This window comes from Microtus oregoni, unplaced genomic scaffold, assembly GCF_018167655.1.
Source record: "Microtus oregoni isolate MIOR12 unplaced genomic scaffold, Mior012 000001F_ref0000356, whole genome shotgun sequence".
NCBI classification, from domain to species: Eukaryota; Metazoa; Chordata; class Mammalia; order Rodentia; family Cricetidae; genus Microtus; species Microtus oregoni.
In genome coordinates this window covers 76816207-76838807 of record NW_024543060.1, presented here as the reverse complement: position 1 = coordinate 76838807, position 22601 = coordinate 76816207, and the positions used below count along the sequence as shown (strand labels likewise).

The 22601-nt window shown below is 39.5% G+C and overlaps 1 protein-coding gene across 1 annotated transcript in view; it reads right to left on the bottom strand.

Moving 5' to 3' along the window:
• The window catches only part of Tmtc2 (transmembrane O-mannosyltransferase targeting cadherins 2), a 375422-nt gene that overhangs the window by 86770 nt on the left and 266051 nt on the right, over nucleotides 1-22601 (bottom strand). The window contains exon 9 of the mRNA XM_041670971.1: nucleotides 651-732. Within this exon, the coding sequence (XP_041526905.1) occupies nucleotides 651-732 (82 nt within the window). The remainder of the gene's footprint in view (nucleotides 1-650; nucleotides 733-22601) is intronic.

Below are 22601 nucleotides of genomic sequence, written 5' to 3'. Positions count from 1 at the left end.
CTGGTAGATCCAGCACATCTTATCCCACACCAGCCAGCTGTATAGTTTGCTGGCTAAACACATGAGTCACGATAATGATAGAGTGTTATGTAAGCTCATTCTGAACTGATTAAGACCAAGGCTAAATGCCATGAGACAGACATTCCTTGCACTTGTTATAGCTTATGCTTGGCCTTGCTCTTAGGTATTTACAGCCTGGTATACATATATACCTTCCAGAAAGCAAGCCGTTGAGGCCAAAATGTAAACTCCTAAAACATCAAGTTGGCATGCTCCATGAGCAATACATTACTGTGCAGAATGAAAGAAAAAAAAGAAGCTAATATTTTTATTATAAACTATGCCTCAGACAAAGAGCTAGATGCTTTCCTGATGGGATCTCATTTAAAACGCTGTGCTGAACTTGAAAGAAACAATTGGAAACCTGCCTAGTCCATTAAAGGCCAATGAAAACTCGCTGAAGGAAAATGTAGTGCGGAGTCCTCCTGAGTGTGACGTTTTAAATGGAAACGGAAGGATGTAGCATGCGGCTAAACCTGGAAGGAGGAAGTCAGCCTCCTCCCAAAGGTCTCTGACCAGCAAAGAACCGAAATCTCCCTTCAGCATGGACAGCAGAGGTGGGGGGTCATGGGAAAAGCATCACCACTCACCATAGTGCATGTAACAGTTTCCTTTGGTGGGATCCAGCTCAATGGCCTTCAAGAAGAACTTTTCGGCCTCACTCTTACGACCCTTGAAAAACAGAGAAAACGGATGATTCAGCAGCGGATCATGATGAATTATTTTTCAGCTCTGGACACAAACGAAATACACTAATGTGTACAGATAAACAGTGCTGGGGAAAAGCCCTTATTTCTTCTAACTGAGGATGACCAAGGAGCATGTATTGAGAGGAAAGACTGATTTCAGGATCCTGGGAAGCATCAAGAAGAGAAGACTAGAAGGGATGGTGAGTCCATCCATGTGATCAAAGAGAAGGCTGGGGAGCTGAAAGGGATTTTATAAGTGTCATAGAAATAAAAAGGGTAAAATGGGTTCTAGAAACACCATTGCCATTTTTAGCTTTTCTTTGGGTAGTGCATGTGCATCGCATGAGTATGCATAGATGCACATACATGTGCAGGCCAAAAGATGATCTCAGGTGTTAAATATTTACTTCTTATTGCATGTGAATGAGAGCTTCTGCCTGCAATGTATGAATGTGTATCATGTGATGGCCTGGAGCCTGCAGGGGCCAGAAGGGAGTATCGAATCCCCTTAATTAAACTTCATGCTAGCTGCCATGTGGGTTCTAGGAACAGAACCTGGGTTCTCTGGAAGAGCAGCAAGAGCCGTTAAATGTTGAGCTGCCTCTCCAGGCCCCCAAAATCTGTTCTGATGATTGAGCTCAGACACTTGCAGGGCCTTTTACCAACTGAGCTACTGCCAAGCGCTTTCACTTTCTGTTTTATTGTCTTTATTATTTTATCTTAATAAAGTATTCCCTCAGCTCCCATCACAGTGGTTACTGCCAATAGGAGTTATGCACAAGAGTGAAAATGGAGCCTAGCTCCAACCATCAAGTTCCATTCTGCTCGTCTTACACTAATTTCATGTAGAGGCAGATGAGCTAGGAATGGCTTAGACACGGGAATTTTAATTGAGAGAAAGTGCGTGTACAACTATTTAACACTGGAGAGAAGAGTCCAGAGCATGCCTGAGACTATAAAAAATATTCAGAATACCGTTAACTTCTCAAGCAAGCCAGAACGGAGGAAAAAAGACCTATAATTCTATGAATTCTCTTGTAGTCAAGAGGCTGAAGCTTGAGGACCACAAATTCCACAAGCCTGTGTTGGCTACCAAATGGGTAACCAGGGCAACTTATGAAGACTATGTCTCAAAAATAATAAGCTAAAAGGCAGGTAGCTATAGCTCGGTGGTCTGGTACAAGGCCTTAGGTTCAATTTCAATTATCAGCTGCAAACACAGGCATGCAGGAATGCACACATACACACATACACACACACACACACGCACACATCTTGCATACACTCAAAAAAGTAAAGAAATACAGAGTTCTGGTCAGTGATAAAGAAGAGTGCTTTCCCATGGCCATTCTCTTCTCTGATCCTTCGAGCATATATCACACTTGGGAAAGTTGACCCCCAGATACAACTCAGAGATGCTGAATGTTAAACACAGCCAAGGGTTAAATGAGAGAACACAAAGACAATGAGTGATGGGCTCTAGTGCAGAGGGAACAAACATTGGTCCCAAGCAATGAAGATGACACTAGTTCTCTTCTAGTCATCCCTCATCTCTTACTACAGCAAATGTTCTTTCGTGGATGTAATTACTATCTACTTCCAAGGAAGAAATGAAGTCACAACGTGGAGAATTTCCAACGGCTATTTTTCATTGCTGCTAACATTCAGATCTGAAGTTCTGCTAACCTAGGACTTAATCAGAAACTAGCTTACCTTCTTAGCTTTAGTTTTAGTCAAAGAGTGACATCACAGAAAAATAACAACAACAGAGAAATGCTTTCAGGAAACAATTTTATTTTTCTTGAAATCATATAATCCAGGTAGCTTATGAAGCAGTACAATCTTGACCTGGTTATTGCTTCGACACAATTATCCACAGTAACAAATAAGAGAACACTAGGAAGAAATTTATCAGAGTGGTCTCTGGTTTGACATGGCAGGAATGAAGATCTATGTGGACTCCAAGTGACAGCTAAGTACCAGGGTACGTCTAGAGAGTTTTTCCAAACTATCTGTACAGTCCTCCTTGTTTATATACTACATACACCTCAGGCAATGCTTCATTCTTTGTTCATATACATCTTTTAAACAAAGGTTACTGCAAACAATGCTTTAAGTTAAATGTATGCAAATCCCTTGTTATCTCAATCTAGGCAACTTTTGATTAATTTGTTTGTATCTTCTCAGACATTTTTTTCATCCATTCATTAAAAAAAAATGAGTTACTACATCCTACAGGCAATAACTTTCCTAACTGCTATGCATTACCCCTCAGTCCCTATCACCTATAACCAGGGATAACCTCATGCTCGGAAAAATGGACTTCAGAAGTTCTTTCACTTCAATAATGCCACTGCACTCAGCAGCCACTCTCTAACAGTAAGTCTCACCAACTACCCAGGGACTAAAACTCCAGTGTTCCTTAAGAGTAATGTCTCAAATCGGACCTTCAAAATTGCGGAGGACGCGGAGAGCAAAGTTTCATATATACGTGTCTGTGGGCTTTCATAAGGTAACAGCAGCAATTTCACCAGTTCACTAACTGAAGAATCAGCCTGGTGTCTGAAATAGGAGGACGGATTCTAGACGAGCAGAGCAATTCCACACTTGTTTATCTCTATGACTCACGGAAAATCATCCCGTCTTTTAGCAGTACTCTGTGCTATTACAGAAAGGAGGATTTAGACGGAGCACAGAGAACCCACTCTCCGCGATGCTGCCATCATGGCTGTACTCATGATTCATTTGTCCAAACTCACAAAGTGTACAGCCCAAAGGGTGAACTATCAAATAGCTGCACTACCAATGCCAGCCAGGTGATTATGAAGAGGAACTAAGTGTAGGAAGAACGCAGTCTCACCTTCATGGAAATACTGTTCTTTCTCATCACAAGGTTTTTGTAAATGAAACCTGTTATAAAAACAACGTGTACTATTTTTTTTAATGTAAAGGCCATTTCATAGAAATTTTGAATTGCACGACGATGATACATATAAAGTGATAATATTACGTAGGTACATTAGAAACTTGTAACCAATGTTGCTCATTATTTAGATATATGCACACACATGCGTGTGTAACAGGATACTGTAATGAATAACAAAGAACATGATTTGCTGGGTACACAGCTTCAAAGCACATGTTCATTCTTTAAATCATCAGGAAAATAATATTCCAGGAATTTATAGAAGTTAATAAAATCTATCATTAGTAAAGTGCCCATAAAAATGGTATATGAGATTTTAAAAAAAAAGGCTTTGAACTTTTTTTCCACTTACGGTTTTAAGGACAGTAAGGAAGAAACCGGCTCATTTATCAATGTCCCAGTAAAATGAGCAGTAAAATCTTCATGTATCATTCACTGGTGAAACAACAGTAGGCAGCTATAAAAACACGCATCGGCACTCAAGACACCGGTTACTAAAAGAAACCGAGACCCATAATCTCCAATACAAGATGATCATGGTGATCCCTCTTTCTGGGAAAAAAAAAAATATTACACTATTAAAAAAATCTATCAGCTTTGGTTACTATTCAGAGAAATACCAAATAATAAAGAAAAGGAAAACCTCATGAAAGCATCTAAAACTTAAGAATCAATGAACTGACAGGTAGATGCATCACTGAGTCCTAGGAAAAAAGTTGGTCATTGGTAAGTAATATTGCATACAATCACATTTACTATTTCAACTACCATTAGTTTGAAGGCAATGGGAATTTTAAAATATGGAGAAAAATAAATTGGGGGGAGGTGGGACTTGGATATAGCACATCTGATAATATGCCTACCATGCATAGGACCCTGGGTTCAATCACCATGCTATACAAGACAGGTGTGATGGTACACATCCATAATCCTAGCACCCAGGAGGTGGAGGCAAGAGGATATATCAGACCCTGCCTAAATAAGTGGACAAATACAAAAAAAATTGAAATAAATGAATTGTTCAGAAATCAAGGAAAGGAGACTGTGTTAAGTACTAAATACACGCAAAACAGTATGGTTCAAATTCATGTGAAACAAACAAGGCAACATTAAACAGTAGCCCATGCTCCCAAACCCTGCTCCAATCCAGCCCTTGGCTGTTTGTGAGCAATGAAACAAATACATGAAAGAAAACATACAACTCAGTTCATATCGCATATTCCACATCATGATTTTGCCTTCCAGTTATTTTTGCTGATGCATCAAACTGGTGCTGCCACTATTGCAGCTCAGGAACAAGCAGCAAGCTGCATGGATGTGAAGCCCATGGCATCTCTACCAAAAGCTAACCAATGGTTTTCAAATACAATCTGTATGGCCATATAGTAGAGGCATAAGTTTTTACACACAGATATGCATAAACTACCACAATAGTTCTGGAATCTCTTGCTTACAAGACTTGGAATACTTCATGCAGTGTTAGAATTAGATTATTATACATAGCTTTTGTTTGAGTTATTAATTTTTTTTAAAGAAAAATCAGTTGCTCTGATATGTGCTTCCTAAACTTTACGAAGATACACACAATCCATCATGTTTGTATATGATGCGGAAGCAAAACTCTCTAGGGGAACACAGAGGAAACATGGGTGGGGGTGGGGAGGGAGTGTGGGAGAGATCATAAAACATAGGTATATGAAAATGCCCTTATGTGACACAAGTCCACGTACAATAAATACAATGAAAAAGCTTTCAAAAATTGTAATAAAAATTATACTCAAATTTTTGTACTAATCTTTAGGGACGAATTATTCATGGCACAGTAGATGTCCTTTACAAAGTGTCGTGATACCATAGTTCAGAATAGCAATTACCCTGAAAAATCCCTGATGACAAGACTTTGCACTCTTGCGTTGTGTTTTGACTTTCTTCCATTTATTTCCTGGCACAGAGCTCAACAAACCTTTATACTTTCTGAGCAATACGATACCCAAAAAAGATACACTGGAACTCATTGTGTGATGGGATTGTCTTTTGTTCCCGCAAGGACAATCACTGTGGATTCCTAGGTAGAAGACAGCTCACAGAAAGACCCAGCAATTATCTCTAGCTTGGAGATTTTAGCCTCATGCTTGATACTCCAGAGAAAGAAAACAGGATGGAGGGTGAATTAATAATCTATTATGCCAATGTGATAAAGCCTCACATTAAGAAAAAACCTTGAATCTTAAACTACAGGGTATGCTGAGCTTCCGTTTCCACAAAAAAATTTCAGCATTGCTAGGAGAGACACTCCAGATCCTTCTCAAAACTCACCTACATATCCCTTCATCTGCTGGTTCACTTAGATCTATTAAAATATTGGCATCAGAAAGAAAACCATATTATGGGTTTTCTGGAGCTACTCTATCAAAACAGCTCCCAGTAGTCACGTCAGACAAAAGTTGTAGATCACTTGGGAGCCCACAAGAGAAAAAAAAGATCACAACTTCAGGTGTTAAATCACAGGCAAACAGAGAGAAGGCATGAAGAGGGGTGCATCTTATTCACAGAAAGTGTGCCATTACATGCAGCTGAGTTACTGTTCTGAAAATCAGCCACACCATTTGAGCAAAAGAGAAAAAGCAGTTTGAAGACACCAAGAACAAAGCAAGGATAAAGACCAGAATGCGGAAAAAAAAAACAACCCAACAGTGAAACTTTAAGATATTCTTCTTAGATGGCATCACACATTTATCAATAAAGTTGCAAAAAGGAGACAAAATCATTACAAGTATATTAAAATAGGAATTCATATCATAAATACTTCATTAAAATGTAATAATATTTTCCTGGGAGGCTATCTTCTGGATGCCACAGAACTTTAAATCATGGTTACATTCCGTAGGTCAGTTATATTTATAGGCATTAGTTCCAGGGAAACAGATGCAAATACTTGAAGTTGTTCCCTCTTTTCCCTGAAGCCTTGTTTACATAAACTCAGTGCTTACCACCACAGACTTGAATACTGTGCTTCAGTTAAGATGATTTCACGGGAAATCTTTAAGAGAGGGAAGGTCAGGACAATATTGTTGCAGACAGGATAAAACTGTAGTTTATAACCTAATTATAGTGTCTTAATTATATCACCTCTATCACTGACTCATGTTGCAGTTGGGATTCCAATGGCAAGTTGAACCCAAGGATTGGTCCATTGGTATTTCACGACTGAAGAAGGAAGAGGTACCCATCTTGGGCAGAGTGTTAAAAAACACCAGTGTTTTGTTAGCAGTCAAGAGATGTGGCCATAAACACAGTCTGTCTAAAGCTACTGAGAGGGAAAGAGAAGTGGCCACAGATTTTATAGCAAGGAGTGTCTTGAGCAGTGTAATCAACAGTAAGGTTGTGTCTTTGTGCTGCTCTCTGTCTAGTTGTGGAATAGACAAGAGAAAACCCAGCACACTGTCAGTGTGGAGTGCACTGGTGAGAAAACAATACAAGCTAACAGGCAGAAGAATATCCATTTGGGAGTATCAGGTGGTCAAGTCCCCAAGCAACACATGAGAAGTCATCAAAGTGAATAGAGAAGCATGCCAGCAAGTCAGCAGGTATAGACTAGCAAGCACTAGCATGAGATAGCAGCAGAAGATTGAGTAAATCCCACAAAAGTCACAGGAATGTCTAGAAGAGGGGCGGCACTGGATGGGGCTCACTAGGCCTACATGTTGACTCTGGAGCTTCTATCTCCATTCTGTACATTTCTGGTATTAAAAACCACACTCAATTCTGGGTGCCATATGATCTACTGATTTCTACCGTCCCCTTGCTCTTATTAGCTAACAGAAGTTGAGGAGGCTCTGAGAACAGCATAAAATGGTCCAGTTCAAGAGTGCTATACTTTGAACAGGGGCCATACTCATCCACTCTGGGTCATTTCCATTTTGGGGTTTGAGCTGCTGGGGTCAACCCAGGGTATCTTCTGATGACATATGAACATGACACTGAGTCCAATAAGAAGGCTCGATGAATGAAGGCACTTACTGCCAGGTCTAACAATCAGAGTTCAATCCTCAGGGTCCACAGTGTGGTAGGGGAAAACTGATTCCCACAGGTGTCCTCCATCTCACATGTATACATGTTTTATCTTATTAATCAATCAATCAATTCATTAACTAATGCAATTAAAAAACAGTGGAGTGTTTTAAGTAGACTACTGAAGCTACACCTAAAGCCTCCGGTCTTGGAGTGGAGAACTCATTCCAGTGCACTTCCAGAGTGTTTACACTCGTGGTCTGCATCGGGGTGGCCACAGTGGAAGAGCTGAAAAGTAATAAGACGGAAGTTTTTTTTTTTTTTGAGACAATGTGAGCCCGATGGGTCAGGTCTGGGTGTAGTGTAGCATTAAAAATCACTCAAGAATGACTCTGCAGTCACTTGAACAAATGAAGGAATTATTTATTCTTCTGGGAAAGGTTTGTAAGCACATCAGTAGGAACAAGCTATGTGTAGAGGGCTATTAGAGTTTTATTTGTTTGAGATGTCAAGGCAACACAGACTCTGGAGGACTAAGTCATAAAGACCGGCTGTATCAAGGGCCACACACCAAGAGTAGACAGGAAATAGAGAGACCAAATATCTGATGCTTTGTATTAGAAGAAAAGAAAGAAAACTTGCAAAAAGGCCAAGCAAGAGGAAATAATAACAATAAACTCAAAAGCAAACCACATCATCTACGTACAGTTGTAAAGTTTTTAATAATAGACAAAGGCATATCAAGAACAACATTAAATGTAAACATTCACAATCAATTTAATTGGCTATTTCAAATGATTTCAAACTTGCTGTAATGGCTTCCATGCATGACATGGCTGCTGTGCCTTCTTGAAATCAAGACAGTTGTGATCACCCGGAGGTCCCTACAACATTGCAGGTACAGGAGAATCACACAAGAGCCTGCCTATTCACGATCCATGCTGGAAGTGGGGAAGAGTCCTCAGCCCCTCATCTGAGATTCCGACTATTCTGTCATCCTGCTCTCTCCCCAGCTGTGAATGGCCAGAGGGGTTGGGTATACAAGAGTGGATGGTAGATTGAGGAGATGAATCCCATGGTCCAGCTTCTGTGAGTCCTCAGCCAGGCTAGCGGTGGGACTCTCCAGTGCTGTGGCTGCCTAAGAGACACTCATGATGCTGGGAGTAACCTCTCACACGTCTTCCTATAACCAATTCCAATATACTTATGGTTTTATCAGACTAAATTGGGCAAAACTGTTTCTTAGTCTGTCAGTTTCTTACCTGCTGTCAATAGACTTTATTTCTATAACTCTCTAGGAAAAAAAATCACACAGCCTTGACATTTCAAAAACATGTATTTAGACTACCTAAAAATATTAAATAATAGGGTTTTTTTTTCCACATGACTTTGAAACTATGGGTAAGTAAACCTTTAAAATTCTTAAGGTAAAAAAAATTAAATGGCTAACATCTATAAATAATTCATAATTGAAGGTGTTTAACATAGAGTTCCAGTTGTGTTCCAGTGCAAATTTCCCATCTACATATGTTTATTAGTACATGTTCCCCAAAAGCCTAAAGGAATCATGCACACATACCTTAATAGCAGTTAGAGGAGATAATTAATTTGATAGTATTCAACCATATCATAACCTGCATCTGGGCAAATTACTTTGACTATTACTTTGTGTTAAGCCCAACTCAGAGTCATGTTAAACCCAAGGTCTCAACATTAAATCTTATTCATCCATAATCTCAGTTGGTGAGAACAGTATTTGGACATGCAATTAAAATGCCCAAGAAAGCTCTAGTGAAGTAGAAGTTTCATTTAAATCAACTTTATAATTAAATAGGTAAATATATTCACACCTTTTACTTTAAAGCTATATATACAATACATAAAATTTACATAACACATTAAATATGTTTATTAATTCCCTTAATTTTACAACTACTTATAGGACACCCAGTATGTGCCTAGAACTGTTAAATACTAAGGTAAAAAAGGATTTTGCTAACAGGCATAACTCCTGTCTTGGTAAAGTATAAAATTGCAGCTGTATTAGGTTGCACTAACGTAAGTAATAAACACTTGGTTTGACCTAGTCAAAGCACACATGAAAAGTTGCCAAATGAACCAATGCTTGATTTAATGATCAAAGGATGCACAGTACATAGTTTGAGTGGTAAACAGAAAGGAACGCTGAGAAGGGGAGCAGCAAGGAAGGGCCTGGGAGAGGAACAAACCACGGGACGGAAATCAGACTGAGAGAGGTGAAGCAGCATCCCAGGAAGAGAGGGCTCAGCAGAGCACAGCGCTCTGCAGTCACATGGAGATGCTCTCTGCTGCTTCCCAGTGACCTCTGTAATGATGAGGAGGATAATAAGGTGCGATGGGAGCAGACAGGACATGTCAGGGAGTACAGAAGTGCAGACTAGATGCCTGGCATCAGAGAAAACAGAATTGGATATCTTCACAGAGTAGTAGAGAGGAAGGGCAGATGGCATAAGGGAGACAGACGGTGACACTGATGGGACGGTATTAAAGGAAGAGCAAAGTGCAGGCTTATGGGCTAAGACTAAGAGTTCAAAAATGGGGTTGATAGGGATTGCCTAGTAATTATCTATGGGTTTTTGAGGTATTTGGGTTGGCAAAAATGTGCGTAAATCACTCTGAACCAAATAGCTAAAAGCAAAGTGAAATATATTTCATGAAAACTGCAGTAGTAAATTGTGTCAAGTGCTTGAAATGGTCAGTGGATTTGGGGACAGAGGCCATGAGTATGGGGTATGTTAAGTAATTTTTGAAGCCTGAGAAAAGGGCAGAAATGGGGGAGGAGAAGAAAAATGGATAGTGAAATTACAGATGGTTATTACATTTATGTATGTCTGGCCATGAGGGGTAGTGCAAAGACTGTCATTAGAACGAGACAAGACCCAATGAGGATTAAAAAAAAAAAAGAACACATGAAACCACAACATAAATTACAACCGTTTTTTGTCATGTAAATTGAAAATTTCCAAGGTAAAACCCAAAATGTACTTTGAACATTCCAAGATAACTTTCCAAATATGGCCATGGCCAAATTTCAAGTGCTTGGGTTCTTCAAGCTGCGTCTTTCCTTCCTAGGTATTCTGACGCTTGATTCCTACTTTTGTTGTGACACTTTTGCACTCCAATTGCCATTTGGAATCTCCTTTCTAATTGTAAACCACTTAGAAGAACCGTTTAATCAACAGTTAGCCAAAGGCCAGAGAGAGGGAGAGAGTGAAAAGGCAGGAAGAATGTTAAATACCTTAGAAAAGCAAGGGCTCAAAACACAAGTCCTTTAAATATAAACCACAGAAATGGGTTTCTCACAGATCTGGTGATTGGATAGTCCCCCACTTATTACACAAATGCATACCCTAACTGGATGAAGGATAGCGCAGAGGCCTGTATGACATCCAGAATTCTGTGCCTAATGCCATCCACAGCAACAATTTGTCTCCAAAAGGAACAGCAAGAAATTACAAATTTAAGCAGCATCCTGTAATCCACAAGACGGTATCAAAAGTTCACCGTGATGCTCACCTTACTAGACCTGCATGGAGGTGGGTGGTCCTTGGACTTACCACAAGGCAGGGAACCCTGATTGCTCTTTGGGCTAAGGAGGGAGGGGGACTTGACTGGGGGAGGGAAATGGGAGGCGGTGGCGGGGAGGAGGCAGAAATCTTTAATAAATAATTAACTAAAAAAAAAAGTTCACCGTGAGAATGGCTTCGGGGGAGAGGGGGAAGATCTCCATGGCTAAAGAGGGGAATGCCTTTAAGGACTCAATGAAAATGGAAAAGCCTCAGATCTTAGCTCAGAGCAAGAAATCCAAACACCCAGCAGGCCTGTTGGAGTACTGGGTCTATTCCTTGAGCAAGGTCATAAGCGCTCACTGGGTTGCTCCAGTCAACTGCTTAGCAATAGCAAAGGGGTGCTTCTCTGCTCCGTGGACCCTCAGGGGGCTCTTCTGAACTCAGAAGAGTTCAGAGTTGACACTGGTGCACAAGTTTAAGCCCCTTCAGGACGGTTAGAAAAGCTGTGTTGTGAGAGTAGAAAGACCAGAGCCCAAACAACAGCTGTTTTGCAGCTGGGTCACAACGGAGAGAAAAAAAAAAAAATCCCTGGACACCATAAAAGGTAACGGAAGATGGCAGAGCAATCTCAGAACCTCCATTTGTCACTGGCAGGGAGCCACTTGTTCGGAAATCCAAACGCTCTCCAAGAGGACAAAGCCAGATGTAAATAATTCCCCAATTTCAATTCATTTCATTTCTTTTGGTAAAAAGCTTCGGCAATAAAGGATGCGGGAGTCACTTAATTTATTTAGACATAAAATTCTTTGATGATTTACCCAGGACACTAAAAGAAATCACTGGATCCAGAAACAGAAACCTGAGTCCCTAGGAGGTAAACAGCCAGAGGAAGTCACCGATTTGAATGAGTTTCATGCTCTTCAGCTGGGAATCAAAGATCTAATTAATTGAACTCCATAGGTCTAATCCTCAGAAAAAAACAGAATTCGTCTCAAAGAAGCAGTTAAAGATTCAGATTAAAGAAACCATTTTTAGAAGAAATTTACTTTCTGCTTTGGTTTGTTAAAGATGTATTTTTATATGTATGAGGGCTTTGCCTGCATGGATGTATGGGTGCCATATGTGTGTCTGGTGCCCATGGAGGCCAGAAGAGGGCGAAGAGGCCATCATACTCCTGGGTGTAGAGTTTCAGATTGTTGTGAACTGCCATGTGGGTGCGGGAACTAAACTTGGGTTCTCTCCAAGAGCACCAACTACTCTTAAATGTTGAGCCATCTCCGTAGGCCCCAAGTTCTTTTATGCTTGTCATCTTCTTTTGCTTATTTTGTTTTCAAGACCATAATACATAAGAAAACTGGACGATTTCTTCAGGTCTGCTCAACTAAAGAAGCTTAGGCTGGGAAATTTACTTGGACCTGAAACCAACAAACTTTAATTTGATGTACTAATGAACTGACGCATAAAACTAGTACTCCGGGAACTGAACGACCTACATTCTTCTGAAAGCAATTTCAAGGTAATGTTACTCCTCAAAAGCAGAATATTCTGGAAAAGTTCTTAGAAAAATATGCCATATTTATTTTGAAAGTATATATTGTATAGTTCTAAAGTAATTTCTAAATTTTCCCAAAAAATGCTATTTATGTTCTGCTTTTCAATGTAATTTTACCTACAACTACTTCCTGATTTAGCCAAATTTTATAATTTGCCCTAATTCTTAGTATTCACAAGCAATCTCTTGAATCAGGAAGATGAACAATGGCTCTTACGGCGTCACCATGCCACCACATGAAGTCTCCCTGAGATCTCCCTGTGGCCTGACACTACTAGGAACGAGGGCAATGCATAAAGACATCTTTCATTGCTGAGGACCTGGGAATTTGCCAGGAAGAATTAGGTTTCATTTATCGCCTCTGCTTGCCAAAACTCATTTTTTCAATTGCTCCATTGTCATGGCACACTAACTTAATTCCAGGCACAGTACTGAGCATGTTATAAATTCTGTCTGCCACATTCCATCTTTCGAACATTCCTGAGCTCATATTAAATTCCATTCTGTAGAGGAAGAAACCAAGGTGCAAAGAGGGTAAGTACCTTGCCCAAGATATAGACATGTGGCTTGCTGGGTTTAGAGCCAATATGGCTGCAAAGTTCATGATATGACACCACAAGCAGTTTTGGGTAAATCACCTCCAGGGATCATGGACTTGGTAAAGCACTATGCAAGCACAAAGACCCAAGTTCTATCCCATGGGCAGAGTGGTTATAAGCACTGGTTACAACCAGTCCCGGAGACAGGTACAGGTGGGTCTCTGGGATTTACTAGCCAGTCAGTCTAGCCTACCTGGCTATCTCAAAAATCAACCTGGACATCTTCTGAGACCTAAGACCTGAAGTTGACCTCTCGCCGCCATACGCATGTGAACATACACAGATGCACCTGCACACACAGACACATGGATACACACATGTATGCATACAGAAACACAATCGTACAAACCACTAGACCTTATAAAGCTAAATTCACAGATCTACCCATCTAGTCTTCATTATGTTTGAGGAAATAATAGTCATAGGTCTGCTACCAAACGGTGTACTAGATAAGTAAAGATAAAATTAAATTATTCTTGCTTTTACAGATCATATGACATCATGGTGACTCTGGAGGCAGGGCCTCACCAACTCTAAGTTATTCTTAGGCGGGCTCTCATGAGACATATGCACCGTGAGTACATAAGAACAGCAAAAGCTGTTAGGACAGTAATTCTGCCTAAGTGAGTCAGGGCAGGATTCAAGAGGAGGTGGCATAAAAAGCTAACAGATGGGAGAAAAGCTGGCCAAGCCTCCAAGTCATGGACTTTCAAGTCAGTGCTGGAACGGGTTGATTAAAATCCCCCTCTCCAACATTCAAATTAAGAAAACTATTTAGAAATTCTATTAGTTTAGCACATCCTAAGGGGTTGGCAATCTACAAAGATTAATTGGGTACAAAATTCTCTGTAATCCTAGCACATGAGAAGTGGAAACAGGAAGATCAGGAGTTCAGGGCCACACAGTGAGTGTGAGGCCAGCCTGGGCTATATGAGAGCCTGTATTTCTTTTTTTTTTAAGGGTAAAAAAATCAACTCAGAACATTTATTTGAAAATAAAATAAGTGTATTTAACAACTAGACTTTCTACCCTACTAGGAAAAATCTTTGAGTCACCTTCTGTGAATAACTTTCTGTGACTTACAAAGAGAGGAAGAGCTATTGAACACAATATCAGTTAAGCAATACTAATTTACCTTTCCTTCTATGGTATGGTCTGACAAGAGATGGTACAAGAAAGATTATAGGAACCTTTAAACTAGGTGGAAGGGAGAAACCACACAAATGGCTGAAGTCTGGCATCTTGCCAGCAGAATGCGGCTGGATGTATAAATACATATGACAAGCATATCGTTGGACTGGACCATTCCCAAGTCCAAGAATCTCAGCGTTCTGGTTGAAGTACGCACACACATACACACATACACACACACACATGTGCTTTGGTATTTTTACAAAATAAAATCCTTTCTTTCTGACAGTAATGTGTAATTCCACTAGAAAATATGGACCACTAATAGGGAAATATTGAGTGCAGAAGCATCAGTGTTATGCAGCCTAAAAATTCGCAAAGTATTTTCCTCTGGATAGATAATTTAATAGGAATTTGGCTCAGGGATAAATCATCACTGTCAACTCTTAAGACCTTCCTAGGGAAAATGTGTGATGTTGGCTACACATGGGTGGCTAAACATCCACCTCCCACACTGTCCTCCTCACACCATGCGGTTTAATTGTCACCTGAGCTGGCAGGTTCGTCTCTGGGATGCAAGAGAAATGGAACGTGCATACTCAACCACTAGAGCTCCTGTCCCAAAGCCATGTGCAGGTATGCAGGATGACAGTTCAGAAACATGACCTCATTCTCCTCACCGAGGCTATAAACAGAGAGAGCTTTGGAAGACACGTGTTGACTTGCTCTGCCTCTCAACATGTAAGGCTGTATTTATATCAGCTCCATGACGTCATGTCATGGACAGATGTGGAGCTTTGAAGAGTTGTGGAAAATTCCAGGTCATTGAATTAAATCATGTAAAGGCATTTCTGTCTTCAGACAGGAGTGCATGTGTTCTAAAAAAAGAGAGGCATTGGCTCAAAGAAAGGGATACTAGCTTGGCAATCAGAATCTTCTCAAGAAGGATCCTTGGGACAGCCATGTTCCTTAGGAGATTTTGATAATATCTCCAGGAACTCGGTTCCTTACAAGGTTATAGTCATAGCTCCCAAACAGTTCTGTAACTTTGAAAGTACACAGAGAACTCTTAAGAGAGTTTCACGGTCTATGTGGTCAACCAATGCTGGCTTTTAAGATCTCCCTGTACGAAGCAGCAACAATGCTTAAAAAGGATTGGGTGATGTAAAGGACATCTGAAAAGCACAGCGTGGTGACCCTGTGAGCATTCAACCAAAGACTATGTGGGTTTTCTTAACTGGAGCATTTATACCAAATCTGTTTACCCGAAGGCAAACCAGAGATATACAGGATTAGTTTTGCTATGTTTGAAATAGTCTTCTTATAACAAACTCGCATGAAGAGTTTTGGGATCCAAAACACTTTTGTCAACCACATTGTCTCTAGTTCTGGAACGCCTCAGAAGACTGCCGGCAAAATTTGCCTGCACAGTCTAGAAAATGGAAGCGAAAAGAGAGCCAAAAGATTACCTAAGCTCAAAATAGAATTTGGAATTAAAAGAACTATAGGTTTAATTTTGATATAAATACTGGTGAAAGTTTAAGGATTCTTCAGCTCCCTCCCTATCAACCCCTAAAAAATTTGTTTTCCAAACGGTCCATTTTCTGCTGGAAATGTTGACAGGATTTGGCAAGCTCACAGTGAAGTCATGAGGAGGGCGTAAAATGCTACCAATTTTACACTCAGGGGAAAGTTATAATTGGTTATAATATTACAATTACTGGCTGATTCATAGAAAAATGTTAACAAAATACTCTTTCATCCACTACTATAACGTAGCAGAATCCTTTTAACAAAGCTTATAGTTATAGATGAGTATTATGAATGGCTTTATTTTGAAGAATATCACAATAAAACAAGAAGTCCTATATAGGTAACCAAAGAAAGTTTCAGCTAGAAAATACAAAAAAGACATTATATAACTTTTGCAATGAAGAATAAGCAAGACACATAGTTTTTTAGAAGGTGGCATTAAGGGATGAAAGCACCAGTGAGAAAATGAACTAAGAAAGCATGAGAAGGGCGGGTTAATGCTAAGGGGATGTACCAGTGAGAAAATGAACTACGAAAGCATGAGAAGGGCGGGTTAATGCTAAAGCGATGTACCAGTGAGAAAATGAACTACGAAAGCATGAGAAGGGCGGGTTAATGCCAAAGGGATGTACCAGTGAGAAAATGAACTAAGAAAGCATGAGAAGGGCGGGTTAATGCTAAAGGGATGCATTAGCCTTAATAAAGGTGCAGGAGAACTAATCTAGAGGCGCATGATTCTGGAGTGTGCACCTTCGGAAGGGTTTGGATAAAATGCCCCTCAAATCCATTCTCCTGACAATTGTTTAGTGATGTACAATATTATGGAAAATACTCTTGAGAAACTTTTTAAAATAAAAATTTCTTAAATTCATATTACACAGTAAATGTCTATATCTTTTAAAATAAGGTCTGGAATTAAGATAGAATCATGTGAAAAAAAATGAATTTTTTTGCCTTTAAGAACATTCAATTATTGGGTTTTTTATTTTATTTTTGAGATTATAATATAATTACATTTCTCCTTTCCCATCCCTCCCTCCAAACTCTCCCATATACATACCCTTCCATGCTTTCCTTCATGCCTTCTTTTTTTAGTAATTGTTATCACATGTAGATATGTATTTACATAAATTCCTAAATACAACCTAAGTCCACATAACGTTACTTGTTAAGATCATAATGAACTTCAGCAGAATAGTGTATACCAAATTGAAAAGGTTGGTTTTTTCCATCACCTTTATCAATTCACACTTCACCCAATTACTTCATATACATATACTTCTTATAAATCTCATCCCGTCAAAATTACATGGCAACCTAATTTCCCTAAAACATAAAAAATTAAATCCATATATAAAATCACACTTTTCCTGACGTTCATACCTCATATTTAACAAAACCAAAGGACAGAGAATGATCCACATTCTGCCATACCTATCAGAAGGTACACAGTTATTACCATAACTTCTGTTGATGCAATTCTAAAAATTAAACCATAGGAAATGGGTGGCTCATATTATACTTGTGTTATGTTCCATTGTAAGGCTACGACAGCAAAACAGACAGTCAGTAAAATGATGCTGTACCATAAATAATGAGGAATATAATCAGTTTAGGGTCTCTTCATTCCCATTGCTGGTCATCATATCTATATCCGATTAATATATCACATCACTGATACAATATAAGTGAACTTATTTTCTGCCCCAAAGTGTTGCCATCTAAGTACTTGACCAGGGAATAATAACACTCTTCAGTCCCTCCTTACTGCTCAGGATCTCTATCAATAGACTTGGCCAACAAAATATAAATAAAAAAGCTAACTTGGTGCTTTCCATTTTCATTGCTTTACCCCACTCCCAGCACCTTCTTCTCTCTGAGTACATAATCATTTGCATACACCTTCATCATTGTCATTTCTCTATTCGAATGTTTAATTTTTGCTTTTCCTTGGCTCATCTTTCACTTCTACTATGCAACATCAAAATAACTTATCAATTCAACAAATAGCTACTGCTAAACTGCCATTCCTATTCTTGGCATTTCAAAAGAAGAATATCCTACATAGCCTGTCCAATGGCAGATACAGACTCCGAAGTAGCTATTAGATTTCAAAGGTGCCGCCCTTACCTTCAGGAAGCACGGATTATTGAGCAAGTAACTCAGTGGGTGTAAGTGTTAGTGCGGCATTTTAAGAGGAAACTTACATCTGAACCAGATCGGTCTTTGTGCCTGAGTCAGTCTTCCACATGCCTTTAACACGGACTGGTGATGCAAACTAAGTGTTATAAGATAATGTCAGACAAAGCCCATGCATGCATGGGGGAGGACATCATGATGTTGTACACCAAGATGAGGAGAGATTGGTAGAGACTGCTGCTGTGGGAGGAAGAGCCAGTTTTCTTCAAGGACGTGAACCTTGAGTAGCTATCACCATTGCAGTAGATGGCTCTACTCGCATGCATGTGGTGTAGAACGAAGTAGACTCAGTGGGCTTAAAAGAAAGAGCTCGTGAAATTGGAAGGAATAGTGAAGGGGGTAGAAGGACAGGGAAGAAACTGAAGGGAGGGAATGAGGGCAGGAGGATGGGTTTGAGCATTTATTTTGTTAAAATATTAAAACAATATAAAAATTCAAAAATAAACAAAAATTAATACAGAAGAATCAAGTGCTACCACCAAGTTGGTAATGGTTATCAATGGAAGTCATATTTACTCCTAAAAGAATCAAATAAAATTCTTATAAGAATCACCTAAGAACATAGAAAGCCAATGCTCAGGCTGCGTTAAAGCATTAATAGGTATTAGTTGAAGGCATGTTTGAGATGAAGCTGGATGGATGGGTAGGAGTTGCCAAGTGGAGACACAGGAACTAGATATCCTAGATTAAGACGAATAGATAAACATGGCATCTTTACCAAGTCACTGGAAGTGTAATACTGTGGGAAGTGATGGCTGATGGGGCTTCAGGAATACTACCACATCCAAATAACAGTGGTCCATGCCATACTGACGTGACAGTGAAAACAGTAACAATAGCCTTAGCCTTAGTCACAATGGCACTTACTCAGATTATGCTGTGCCACCAGATAATGTGTTCTGAATGCTTTACACACATGTGCGAACCCCTTTAACCTTCCCAATCTTCTTACCCTTTCAACTAGAAACTGTTTCTTTCTCATTTTACAGACAAGAGAGTGAGGGGTAGTATTGATTAAATGGCTTGCATTTAACCAGCACCAACGATCTGCTACGGACGGAACAAGCCAGGCAGGTGGGAGGCAGTATTCATCAAGGGGCATTCTTCCAAGATGACAGCATTTATGAAGCAAGCAAGCAAGCTCTGTGATTAAATATATTTTTTGAAATGCCTTTTGCTATACTTTTGAAATACTAAGAAAAAGTCTTAGTATTAGATATATATATATATTAGATACATATATTAGTATTATATCTATATCTTAGTAATATATCTACTACATTATAGTTTTGTACTAGAAAAAGGAACCCAAAAGACATTCCATAAATATGTGTTATGTCTGATATAGTCAGACACATACACAGACATAGTGTCTTACAAACTAGCAACAAAAACAAATCAAACATACACGCACAATACATCATGTGCGTGCGTGAGAGCGAGCACACACACACACACACAGCTGAACAGCCTGACAATAAAGTTTTTGGGGGACCCATTAGTGAACTGAGTTTGAAAAAGCAGAGAAATTGTGAAATGTGGGAAAATCAATTATGGAAAGTCACAGCAGAGACACACTAAGAAAAAGTCTTAACCAGCACCAACGATCTGCTATGGACGGAACAAGCCAGGCAGGTGGGAGGCAGTATTCATCAAGGGGCATTCCTCCAAGATGACAGCATTTATAAAGCAAGCAAACAAGCTCTGTGATTAAATATATTTTTCGAAATATATATATAATAATATATATATTATTAGCTATACATATTAGTATTATATATATATATTAGTAATATATATATATATATATATATATCTTAGTAATATATCAGTTGACTTAGTCAAAAGTCAACTGAGGTGCAAAACCAGCAGCTACATGTACGTGACAGTTTTGACAGCTTGCTGGAGCCTGAGTACGGATTCCATTAGAGGCAAGAAAAAAAACCTGAAAGTCAAGTCATAGAGACACTCAGTCTTCCAGGACTTCCAAACTGTTCTCCATAAAAACCCAAAATGTGACTTCCTCCTGATGATGGCAGGGGAGAGAAGACTACCCATGGAGGACCACAATCCCTTCAGCCTAGCTGTCCCAGGAGTAAACAACCTTTCTTAAGGGTAAGTGATTAGCATTGCTACCTTCAGCTGTTGTAGAGGAACAGGATTCTTCCTGTTTCATGCCTAGCTCCATTCTCTCTGCCTTACACAAGGTGTGACTGTGGTGATGCGGGGGAAGGGGAGGTGGTGCTAATTAGCAAGCATCAAACTGGTGAAGGACACAGGACAGACACACAATCCCACCTAAAGACTGAGACTTGATGCTGCAGCATACCTAAAGCAGCTCCCAACTAAGAGCGAAAAGGATGCAGTAAAATAAGTATGGCAGTGAAAACGAGGACACAAAATGAAGCCACTGAAGGAATGTGAAGGTTTGGTTTCTTTAGCTAGCACCAACACCAAACAATGTCCAAGTCCTAATGAAATTAGCATAAATCCAATCAATTAGGGACTATTGGTTTCAGTTTCTAGAACCTAATTCAACAAAGGTTACCAGGCATGCCCCAAAAGCAGAAGTCTTGAAAGAAACAAGCCACAGAAGCAGACTCAGATGTGGGGATATGAAGCAGATTCTGGAATTATCAGATGAGGAACCTGGAGGACAACTGTGATTCATAGGTTGATGGCTCCGATTAAAACAGAGAGAGCATGCAACAAAAATGGGTCATGTCAGCAGAATGATATGGTGGGAAGAAAGAAAAGAGATGCCAGAAGTACTGTAAAATACATCAAGAATGCCTTGGATATGTTCAACACTAGACTCAACAAGAATAAGGGGAAAATCATCAAGCTGGGAGATGGGTCAAGAGAAACTTCCAGAACTGCACACAATGAGAAAACGAATGAAAAGTCTAGGGTATACAAGCACTGTGTGGAGATTTCGCACATGTAGAAATAATAATTAAAATATCAGAAAGAAAACACCACTGGATAGCAATGAAAGTGTTTGCCAAAAATTAATGATAAACACCTAATAATGTGACCAGAAATCTCAGAGAATGCCAAGCACACCCAATTCTGGAAGTATTAATGTAGGAATGCTATGTACATATGCCAAACCCACGGAAGTGATCTTAAAATGGGTGACTGTGTTGGGGAAGAGTATCTTCCCTAGAGCGAAATCAAGAATTAAAGCAGACTTCTACTTAGAAGCCACTAAACTGACAACAGTAAACTATTCAAAGCCAAAATACACTCATAAACTTAGAACTTGATATCCAATCAAATTATCACTTAAAGGTGAAGAATTCTAAATGGCATACAGTGGTAGCCTGGCATGTAGAATCTGCAGCGCAGGGGTTACATGTGCCCAAGGAGAGCTATTGGATATAGTCCAATGCAAAAATTATAATGTAAAAATTATAAAATATGGCCGGGCAGTGGTGGCGCACGCCTTTAATCCCAGCACTTGGGAGGCAGAGGCAGGCGGATCTCTGTTAGTTTGAGACCAGCCTGATCTACAAGAGCTAGTTCCAGGACAGGCTCCAAAACCACAGAGAAACCCTGTCTCGCAAAACCAAAAAAAAAAATTATAAAATATTAGCATTTTAGCTCCATATAAATAAATACTGTTATAGAAGAATAAAGGCAGAGTATGTTCCTCTTTTTAAACTCCATTGATCCAGAGGATAACTGTTTGCTTAAAACAGTAACAATGATAAGTTAGTAATATTTGCTTATTTCAGCAACACTGCTTTAGAAGAAACTCCCAATTCAATAATAGTAGTAGTAAAAATCTCATTTTGCTCAAATTCATTCACACTTGAAATTTCTCATTTTATACTTAGAAAGCAAATTTTGACACATGCTATTGTTCAAATATTGAAAATCTGTCAAAAACTTCTATATAAATGTCTGGTACCCTTGGAGATGTGCTAGTGGGAGGTGCCATGAATCTTTCAAGGATAGGAACTGAGGGCATTGTGGGACTCAGTAGCTCTCTCCTAGTTCTTCATCCTTTCAAAACGCAATCTCTTGTTCAACATATGTTCCCATTATCATCTGCCATTGTCACCAGAAATCCAACATAAAGGCAGTGCCTAATCGAAAACCTGAAGCAATATAAGTCAATATAAACTTGTGTTTATTTCATAAGCATCCCATGTCATGTCTTCCATCATAGTGACGTGAACTGACTGCTACACTATGTAACATTACTTCTTGAACAAGTGTTTGCTCAACAAGTCACTGCCTGTTGCTACTGTTCAGAGTCAAATGAAATGTACTGTGTTGGTCAACTTTCTTTTGCTATTACAAAAATACCCGCGGCTGAGAGCCGCATACAGTTGGGAGACCAAA